General features: G+C 28.3%; 1 protein-coding gene across 1 annotated transcript; it reads right to left on the bottom strand.

Annotated features, from left to right (window-relative positions):
- Positions 1-1,048: 1,048 nt before the first annotated feature.
- Positions 1,049-5,118, bottom strand: LOC123305024 (methylcrotonoyl-CoA carboxylase subunit alpha, mitochondrial). The gene is made up of 11 exons (XM_044887009.1): positions 5,004-5,118; positions 4,722-4,902; positions 3,506-3,723; positions 3,302-3,449; positions 3,006-3,239; positions 2,757-2,940; positions 2,490-2,690; positions 2,143-2,264; positions 1,733-2,030; positions 1,455-1,651; positions 1,049-1,372 (listed from the first exon to the last, which is right to left on the bottom strand). The coding sequence occupies exons 1-11, from the start codon at positions 5,036-5,038 to the stop codon at positions 1,049-1,051; spliced, it is 2,142 nt and encodes a 713-aa protein (XP_044742944.1). The 5' UTR covers positions 5,039-5,118.
- Between the last annotated feature and the right edge of the window lie 6,373 nt (positions 5,119-11,491).

Genomic DNA, 11,491 nt, shown 5'->3' with positions numbered 1-11,491 from the left:
TTGCATTTAAAAATTCAAACTGACATATTCAACTCTTTCTATACAGTATATTTCAACAATTAACTCAGTCAATTTTTTGTTTAAACTTGTTTTTAAATTATATATATTTATGTCCTATGATCCCGAGGGGAACGTAGGGCCTCAACAAATGCTCGCCAACGAACTCGATTCTGTGCCATGGACTTCACTTCTCCCCAGGATTTGCCTTCTTCAGTAATTTCTTGATCCAGAGTTCTTCGCCAGGTATGGCCCACCCTTCTTTTTCCTTGGGGGTTCCACTCAAGTGCTTCTTTGGCAATGCTGTTGTTTCGCCTGAGTGTGTGACCAATCCAACTATATTTGCGTTGCTTGATGGTGTGTCCTACTGGAGTTTGGTGACAGGTGTCCAGCAGGTTTTCATTGGAAATCGTGTTGGGCCAATAAATGTTGAGGATGTGTCTGAGACAACTGTTGATAAAGACTTGCAGTTGCCTGGTGATGCTTTGCGAGACTTTCCAGGTTTGACATCCATACAAAAGAACACTTTTAACATTAGTCTTGAATATTTTCAATTTAGTGTGTCTTCTGAGTTGGTGTGAGCTCCAGATGGGTCGAAGTTGTTCAAACGCTGCCTTGGCTTTTTTGAATCTTTGTTCTCATCTTCATCAGTGCCGCCATTTTCAGAAACAATACTTCCGAGGTATTGAAACTGTCGTACACGCTCTATGGGTTGGTTTTTAATGATAAGATCTTCGTTGTCGGCGTTGTTTATTCTCAACTCTTTGGTTTTTCCTTCGTTGATTTTCAGTCCCAGCTTGTTACCTTCTTCGACTAGGTCGTTTATTTTGCCTTTAATGTCACTGATATTATGTGACATAATGCAAAGATCATCAGCATAATCAATATCTTCTAGTCGTTCAGTCATATTCCACCTGAAGTTTTTAAATTAAGACTGAAAAATTAAGCCTTAAATGCACTAATTAAAATATAACTTTTATTTATAATTAAAAAACGAAACATTTAAATAGGAAAATACATATTAAACTATTTTTATAAAAATTATATTTAATTAAGCCTTGATTTTTTCTTTTAAATCTTCTTCATCCGTTTCAAATTCTACAATTACTGCATTCTTTTCAACATTATCCCCAACTTTGTGATTAACATTAGCAATGATACCGTTACGGTTTGCTTTTACAGCATATTCCATTTTCATAGCAATCAATACAAATAAAGAGTCTCCGACCTTAACTTCATCACCAGGTTTAACATTGATTTTTTCGATTAAACCTGGCATTGGAGATACTGCAATATTTGTATTTGAAGTATCTGAACCTGTTATAAGTTTATCTAAATAATTAGGTTTTTCTTTGATAAATTCCCATTTTCCATCCTTAAAAGAAACATTTTATTTATTACTTTTTTTTCAAAATTGCAGGGACTTTTTTTAGCATATTTGAAATTTCTCAACAAACCTTATCAAAAATACAAATCGAATCATCGATAACTGTATATTTACAACTACTAATAAAACCGTCACATTGATACTTTAATTCATAAATTCCAAATTTATTTTCCAATATTCCACTAACTGACATCCATGTATTACCATTATCGATACTTATTTGATAACTTTCGGGGGTTATATAACGAATTTTAATTTCAATTAGATCTGAAAATAATACACAAATTGCCTCAAAAAGAATATTTATAGAAAAATTTTGAGAAAGTTGCTTCTGGAATTTTTACATACCACCATTAAAGAAATATTTCAAACTTCGAACTAGTGAATGATTTACCCGAAAACCAGTTTCAATAACGAATGGATTATTTGATTGATTTTCGTTAACAGCTCGCTTTTGTTCGGTATATTTTTCATGTAATAATACTGCCAGAGCTAATTTCGATATTAGGATATTGTTTGGTTTACGTTTTGGAAATAAGCTATCTTTATGATCATCAATAAAACCTGTATGAACTTTTCCATCAATAAACTCTGAATGACGACATAAGTCTAATAAAAAGTTTATATTTGTATCTACTCCTGCAATCTGCAAAATTAAAGTTCTAAATAAGAAGATATTTCGAAAATTAAATCTAATAAGGATCATTCTCTAATTAATATGTCTCAAATGAACGTCTCTGTCAAAAGTGATAGCTTACATTATATTCTGTTAACATTTCTGTGAACTTCGCTAATGCTTCAGATCTATTTGCACCCCATACAACTAGTTTGGCAATCATAGGATCATAATATATCGAAACTTCATCACCTTGTCTTACACCTAAAAGAAAATTCGATTATTAATTCCATTATTAAAAATAATTATGGATATATATATATATATATATATATATATATATATATATATATATATATATATATATATATATATATATATATATATATGCCCAAAAATATTTCAAATAAGTATACATTTCCATAAAAAATTCGCCCTTTTCCTTTGTTGTGAGCTATTATTTATAAAACTAGTGTAATTTTTATTTACCAGTTTCTATTCGAACGTTTTTTGAAGGCCGAGGAGTACTTAAGTACGTTAAAGGACCAGGCCTGGGCATAAAGTTATCAGAAGGATTTTCTGCGTATATACGACCTTCAAAGGCATGTCCATTTAAAATAATTTGATCTTGAGTTACAGGTAATTTTTCACCCGCAGCTATTCTTAATTGCCATTCGACAAGATCTGTGCCTAAGGTAATAAATAATATCATTAATACAAACGCTTAAAATTAATGATTAATATACTTCAATGTACCAGTAATCATTTCAGTAATTGGATGTTCAACTTGTAAACGAGTATTCATCTCCATAAAATGAAAACTATGATTTAGACGATTTAAAATAAATTCAACAGTGCCTGCACCAACATAATTAACTGATTTGGCTGCTCGAACAGCAGCTTCTCCTAGCTCCCGGCGTAATTCTTCCGAAATTCCCGGCTAAATTTTTATTAATTATCATTTTATTCCTTTTTAAAAATCGGTTTAATTCATAAAATACAAACCGCAGGAGCTTCTTCTATAATTTTTTGATGCCTTCTTTGTACAGAACAATCTCGTTCAAATAAATAAACACCATTTCCATATTGATCAGCAAAAACTTGAACTTCTACATGGCGTGGTCTATCAATATATTGTTCAAGTAATACATTTTTATCATTAAAAAATTTATATGATTCTGTTTTCGCTGACTCTAATGATTCCATAAATTCAGATTCAGAGTTCACAATTCGCATTCCCTTAAAACATGCAATATGAATTAATTAAATCATTAAATTTAAATTTCAATTATTACACATACTTTTCCTCCACCTCCGCGAACAGCTTTAATCATTATTGGAAATCCTATTTTTCTGGCTTCTGCTATTAAACGATCAGTACTTTGATCATCACCGTGATATCCTTTTACGACGGGAACTCCAGCTTCAGTCATTATTGCTTTTGATGTACTAAAATATACATTAAAATAATTTTCGATTTATTAACTTTTTGAAAGTTTTGATACCTTTTAATTCCCATATCTCGAATAGCCGATGCTGGTGGGCCAACAAAAATTATATTTTCAGATTGACATTGATCTGCAAATTCAGTATTTTCAGATAAAAATCCATATCCTGGATGAATTGCTTTACTGTTTGATCGTTTTGCCACTTCTATTATTTTATCCGAACGTAAATAGCTCTCTAAAGAGCTTGCCGGTCCTATGTTATATGCTTCGTCTGCCTAAAACAATTAACAAATTTCTTTTTATAATACATATTTAAAATTAATAATAATAAGTGAATCAATTTTTTTTAATGGGATGTGTATTATCTGTTGGCAATTTCAATCATTTAATTTTTTTTTCTTTTGCTTTTCAAGTTTAACCGAACACATAGTTCTGTAACCATTTATTTTTTTCTCGAGTGTAAATCGATTATACGCAGAATACGCGCATGCTGTAAGTCACTAAAGTAACATATATATAGACCAAGAAATGAACCGTACAATACGTATAAAAATAATGTTGATAGAAGAAAATCAAAAAATCCTTCAAGATTGTGTTCCTTCAATTTTCAAAATCATTCATGTCGAATAACATACTAATAAAGTATGCATCTCCACAACATTTATAAGGAAAAATATATTTTTGGTTTAAAAATCATATTTACGCTAGTTTTTAAGTAACTGATTAAGAATTTTAAATTTTTAAAAACCCTTAAAATGTAATATTAGAGAGAGATTAATCCCAATTAATCCAAGAAAACTAAAAGAATAGAAGGTGGGGCACAGAGGAAAAAAGAGTTTTCGCTGCTCTTAACAACAAAATACTTAATCTGTATTAATCGTGATAAAATATTAAAAGTTTTTATTTTCTACTCATATCTTAATGTAGTCGATGTAGGGATATCTTCTGATAACTTGATCCAAAATGAATATTGTCCAATATTTCGTCCGCGAAATGAAAACAAGTCAGTATTTAATGTAAATCGGGAATTTCTCATTAACTTTAAACTGGCACAACTCGGTCAAAATAGATCAAATTCGATAATCTGGTTCAATGCAAGTTTCAACCATCAACAGGATCGATTAGTTAATTGAAAATTCACTATCTATCGATTCACCGGAGGCTTAGCTCAATCTTTTAATATTTTTCTGTGGTTATTTATACCGGAGATGATACAGATTTATCTTTGTTAAGCATAATTATTAAATTAACGTATTTATTTTACAAATAATACCATTAAAACATGCATAGCTTTACGATCTGCATCACTGTACACAGCAACAGTTTGAATTCCTAAATTTTTAGCGGTTTTTATAACACGACATGCTATTTCTCCACGATTGGCTATTAACAATTTATCTATCTTCTTTATAGTAGTAATACATCGTTTGAACTCCTTCACTGACAGAAACTTTCTACAATTATAAAAAAAAAAGCAAAATAAAGTAATAAAATCGTGTAATGTACCATTCATTGCATCAGACAAGACTCATACTTATTTGTAATAGTTACTTACTTATTTAATGTAACAATATATCGTCCTAATACCATTTTAATATTTTAAATTTTGCCAAGACTTCTCAACTGTTTGGTACTAGTCAAAGTAAACACATGTATTTTTTGTCTTATGCAATAAATTAATATCAAAACATAATAGCTTTTGTAAACAACTTTATGAATAGAAAAATCGCTTAACTTCCATACGTAATTGAGAGACTTTTAGTCTTTTTCATAATTAATTTCTCGGCCACATATTATAAAACTTTTATTCCCCGATTTGTTGTGTGTAAAACCGAATTTACCGAAACGCGTGGCAATATTTGTAACTCCTATATTTCGACTATCTTAATATGTATTATAATTTGAGCTTTTACACTATTATTTCATCATTTATGTAAAAATATTGCCTATATGCTTGGAGATAGAGGTAAGGAGTACAATCTCCGTTAGGTTATATTATTCTTTGGTAGTGTGGGACAATCACTGTGTAACGAAGTGACCCCCAAATAGCCTTAAATTACTAGGGCGTTGCTGTACCAGAGAACCATACATACATTTACATACACACAGTTCAGTTAAGATCATAGCCCTTTAGTTCAGTTAAGATCATAGGCATTCACCGTGTACGCAACAGCAATTCTGACGATAATTAAACAAACAGTATATAGTCTAATAATGGCCCAATTCATGAAAGCAGAAACTTCATAAAATGATCGAGGTCGTTAAAATAATGACAGTTTCTCAATATATACTTATAGTTGAAAAAGCATCCTCTTCTAAATACAGGGTGTTGAAATTTTGGGAAAAAAGAATATTGAGCCATAAATTAAGAAGCATCCTTACCTCATCATCACCTCATTGAACCTTTAACTCCATGACTTGAGATTTGAATAAAACAGCAAGTTTTGCCTTATTGGTCTAACTGTGGTCGAAGATTAGAAACTCGGCTATAACAAAAATTATATTTTTCGAATAGTTATAAAATTGAATTGTTTTTAATACAAAATCTAAAAGCCAAGGAAACTAATAAATTAATATTTTAAAAGTTTTTGAGTTGTGTAATACAATAACGGTAGTAAGAATTTTAAATAGATATAATATTGTGATTAAAAAAACAGAGCCGTATTAAAAATAAGATATGTATAATAAACTAGAATATCAAAAGCCCATGGCCATTTATGAATAGTGTGGCAAAGTAAAATTTTTCCGTAATCTATATAGTTCTGTTTCATAGGTACATACAAATGCGAAATATGACCGATCACTGATCTCAGAAATGCGCATTCCTTTGATGCTAAAATTTTGTATCAAGATTGTCATACGTATTGTTAACGTGCAATACGAAAGGGTTTTGAGAAATTCCTTGCCGTTACGAAATCGCGACCTGAAAATGGCGGCCAGACTTTGAAGATGAAAAAATTATATTTAATGGGGTTTTAAAAACTAAAATTTGGAGAGGATACTTAGGTATATAATCCACGGTTCAAGAGCGTTTTGAAGAGAGATGTATATGCAAGGACATTGCCAAGGAGAGAGATCCCCTAGACTCGAAAAAATTTAATCAAATTCCAATCAGTGCTTGTTTGATTTATAATTCCCAACGGAAAGATTGAATTTCGTATTTCTGCGGCACTCCACAATATTTTTTGCCTTAGAGAATCCTTCAAAATAGATCTATATTCTACAACCCAAGATTTTATCTGTCCACCATCATGCAAATTTCATGTTAATTATTGCTTTCGTCAGTAATCGAGTTGTCTACTATAGGACGACAACTAATATTCGCAAATAAGTTTTTTTCTTTTTTCAGGTCAATAAAGTGCAATATTCTTAAAATGGCACAAAGCTCTATTAATTCTATTTGCCTAAAGGTGAGAGCGTATGTAAAAAAAACACTGCCACGAAAATAGACGCAAACCTTAGTATACTCAAATTGTAAGATGTAAAGAAACACTTACCTTTACAATCCAAAACATCGAAGTGGGGGATTATAATTAATTTATACTTATAATTCCAGACCTGTGCGATGTAATCAAATAAAGTTTAAAGGTCAATATTAATAATAATAATATATTTTGGAATAATAATTGTTATTCGAAAAGGGAAAAAAATAAAAATTAAACTCAAAATATAATCAGATCAATTTATATAGTTCTTTTAAAATTTATTATGGACTATCTTGTAACAGGAATATTTTTTTAAAATAAATTCGACAAAAGTGTGAAACATTAGACATTTTTAAAAGGCACATTCATACAAAAACAATAACAAAAATTCAAATGATAACTGCTTTTATTTTCGGAGGAACGAGAGATTTAAACGAAACCGAATTTACTGCAGTTAAATTAAAACTGATTTACAAAACGAAAAAAAAAATGATATTCTTTTCGAAGTCAAGAATATTTTGTACAAATAATATTCGAAATAAAAAACAAAAATTTTTTTTGTATGAGATCAATTAGAAATATCTATTTTTTTAAATGAACAAATATCCTTTTTTTGCAAAATTAAAAAACAACGGCCATTTTTAAATTAAAAAAAATTAATATTACATCTGTTTTTGTAATATTCAATGTTATTAAATAAAGTTCCAAAAATTTCGTAAAGCTTAAATTTTGAATGATTATATAACAAAATACTATGAATAAAGAAAAATAATTACTTTCTTCCAAATTAAAGTGTATGTAGTTACAACTATAGTTCGAAAAATTGTATTGCCCGCTCAGTAATCTGGCAATTACGTGACAGATAACTTCGGCTTCAACAATATTTGCATGACGATTGGATTCAATTTCTAAGCGTAGTCTCTTCTATAAAATTTGTGAAGACTTTATTTAAAAATGATCTAATTGATCTGAAAGTTTTCGAAAATTTTATAAAAAAGTCTCGCTAAGCCACTACAGCTGGTGAACATTTGGATAACATCTTTTTCCACAGTTAAACTCAGGATCTACTTTATGTAATTGATAATAAGACTTTTTATCTTTTGAAAATAAATCCAGTGTACTCGTAACGTTTTAATACCCTTGGAATCAATTTCTATTCCGAGCGGTAAATTGGAATAGCTTGTTTATTTAGAAGAAGTGTTTCGTAAAAATATCTCATTCAAAATATTTATGTTACACGATCATTCATTTTTTTAATCGAAACGAATTTAAAAATTTACATCGAATTAAAACGAAACATAAAACAGATCTCTACTGTAAAATTATCAGTCAAAATGTACAAAAAATACATATTATAAAAATTAAATTAGTAAATTGAGTTAATGTTTTTAGAACAAAAAGCCACACCTTAGTTCCTGTCTCATAGAAATACATAACTGGGGTAATACATTTAGACCAAAATTTTATTTTTTTTCAAATGCTATTTAAAGTAAGCACATTAACGTGCACTTTGTGAAAAAATCAATTATTTTACGTATTGATTAATAATTAATAGCGGGCAGAAGGAAAAATATCCTCATTTTCATATGATGGCGTTTTCTTTTGTGTTGCGGTAAATTGGGTGTAACTTTTAATTACTTGTCAATTTTGTATTAAATCATGTCAGATGTGATATATATGTGAAAAAAATAATAAAATCGATATTTTAATAGTAAATCGCAATATTCACTATTTTTTCCTATTCGGGATTATTCGGGTATGCCACATATGCATGCAAATCGACTTACTTGGGTGAAAAAGTCAATTTTGTGTTTAAAAGACAAAACGTAATAATACAATTGAAGAAACATTTGCATATTTAAGATAAAATTTGAAATTAACGTTGTTGGTTTTCCAAATACAATCCCGTAATGTTAAAACCAACGTTACATCACAGAAAAATAAAATCCTGATAAATTTATAATAAAAATTTTATTAAGAGCTTTCGTTTTATCCGCTTTAATTAAATATATAGCAGCAAAAACGTAATAGTATTCCATACAAAAATTTTTAGAGAAAGGGACTGCTTTTTATTAATTACAAAAGGTTTTCTTTGATCTCTATTAGTTTTATTCAGAACTATATCCGACGAAACATGTAAAAAAATCTTCTACATGTATTTTACGAGGCAGGATTTAATTTCGTGACCTTTCATACTCTTTAATATAGACATTCTCAAATCGCTAATAAATATCGATTTGATTATAGATACCATCATTTTTTTTTTAGTAATTATAACAAAAATAAGTAAAAGCTAAAGTAATTAATTATTACAATATTAAAGTAATTTAAAAAAAGGCATTAAATGCAAAACTTATTTACTACTTAAATATGTAATTGTCCTTTCCAAATTTTATTGATAAATTTAAAAAATCAATTTTGTATTATTTTTCTGAAAGTTTTAGAAAATTCCTTATGTAAGCTGAACAATTTTTATTTGTTTATCCTTTTTTTCGTTTCTGAATTAAGAATATGTCCAAAGGTAAACTTTTGTAAGTTACAACTTTATCAAAATCTCGAAACAAGGCTAACTAGAAGTTTCCCATCCGCTTCTTTGGGCAATTTCAACTTTAGATTGAAAACAAAGACTACCGCTTTATAAACTTCACTTTCCTTGTTCTCACTTACTGTTACTTTTGTTCACTTCAAGAGTTTCATTTTTGGTGCGGAACCCTAGTATTTTTGTTACTCGCTCATAATGTAATTTTCTATAGGTATTTTTAAAATCGATTCAGTAGTTTTTGAGTTTATCCACTACAAACAAAAACAAAAAATCAAATCTTTTCTCTTTATATAATTAGTATAGAAGTGTAGATAACTTAATATTTGAATATTATCATACTATACAAGTTGTTTCGTTAGTATAAAAAAATTTGCATATTCTGAGCAAATTTTATGAAGAAAATTTCGTATTAACGTATGTGTTCAAACGCTCTGTTTAAGGTACAGGATAGTAAAGTATTAAGAAAATCCTCCTTTTTTTCTACGATGAAATTTAGTACATACATTTTACACATAGCCATAGGCGTCCGCCGTGGATCTTAGAACTATTGCGATTGCACACATTTGTTCATATGAACTTTTTTTCGTTCGTTAAATATAAATTCATTCGAGTAGTTTTAAATTAATCAAAACTATGTGATCTTTAAAAGGAATTATAAAAATTGTTTTTAAATTTACCAATACAAATTTGATTTAAAATTACTTTCTAAACGTACAAAAATATTATTAAATTCTTATCTAAAAATACGTATAATTAATAATTAAAAAAATTAAAATACCCTAAATTATAAAAATTATCTAAAACTTTTCATTTACGACAATGTATTTCATTTGTGTGTTTTAATTTTGTAATAATTGTTTGCAATGAATGACTTAATGATGGGTTTTTCTATTCGCTTTAAAACATGTTTTATTAATATATATATTAAAATTTTACATTAAAATAAAAAAACATGAAAGAAAATTATTATTTTCCATTTATATTGTTACTTAATATACACTGTACAGATTTGAAAAAAATATTAACGTTAAAAAATTTTTAATAAATTATTATTTTGTACATTATTTTTTAATTATTACTAATATAATTATTAATTTTAATAACAAAAAAAAAAACTTTTAAAATTATATGTATAGTTTACAAAAAGCCTTCTTTACAAAAAGAAAATCACCCTGACAATATACAGGTATGAATAATATTGCTGAAAAATTGGAAAATTGTTATAAAGACGGATATTCGATACTTAATTTTATACTAGCGTTAATTTAATAAAAAAGCGTTTATTAATCAAAAATATATTGTGACCAAAATTCTTGGATTTGCATTTATTATTATTAATACGACACATGTCTGTCACGTCAATTCTCTATTTTTAAATTTTGGCTTCTTTTAAATAGCAAAAAATATTGGTTTTTTACTTTCCACAAAAATACATTACAAGAAGTCTAAAAAAGGAAAATTTTGAGCAACAAAAATATATCTCAAAAATAGAGTATTGAAATTAATATTTTCATTCCTATTTAATTCAAAAGGCACTCGAGTAATTGCAAATTTTTCTCGCCAAATAATATTACTGGGTAAAAAAAGGCAAAATAGGGGTATTATTAAATTGATTTGTTAAGTGTTTTCATTCACAGTTATCGTACTTATTCCAATAAAATAACCAATACGTTAATTTCATTTAACGGAAGTTAAAAAAACGTCACATACTACTTTAAACTTCGTAGAGTATGGGTAGTTTAATAGTCGAGCTGTTTTCGGCAAAATATTTTAGGCGAATATCGTTTTGTTAAGGCTGAATGTCTTGTTATGGACATTGTCGGAAAATTCTAAATGTTTGTATACTTATTAAGGATGTTATAATACAATTATCATTAAAAGTTGAAGTCGATTGACCCTCTCTAACGCGAGATAAACTTAATTAAACTATTGATCATTGATGTATTTGTAAAGCTTTGAGTGAAAATTTATTGACCGTTTCACTGTTTAGATATAAAAACGCAAAGTTAAACTAATTTATTGTTGAACAGAAACAACCATAGTTAGAGTATTTTAATTGTAACGGAAATAACTATA

This window comes from Chrysoperla carnea, chromosome 1 (genome assembly GCF_905475395.1).
Source record: "Chrysoperla carnea chromosome 1, inChrCarn1.1, whole genome shotgun sequence".
Lineage (NCBI taxonomy): Eukaryota > Metazoa > Arthropoda > Insecta > Neuroptera > Chrysopidae > Chrysoperla > Chrysoperla carnea.
The sequence above is the reverse complement of the archived record's forward strand: the minus strand, read 5'-3'. Positions and strand labels throughout refer to the sequence as shown.

Bases quoted from the DNA above. Each gene is read 5' to 3' on its own strand.
- LOC123305024 (XM_044887009.1), bottom strand. From the start codon at position 5,038: ATGGTATTAGGACGATATATTGTTACATTAAATAA. The intron at 4,903-5,003 runs GTAAGTAACTAT...TTATAATTGTAG, and splicing joins TATATTGTTACATTAAATAA to AAAGTTTCTGTCAGTGAAGG. The intron at 1,652-1,732 runs GTATGTAAAAAT...TATTATTTTCAG, and splicing joins GAAATATTTCTTTAATGGTG to ATCTAATTGAAATTAAAATT.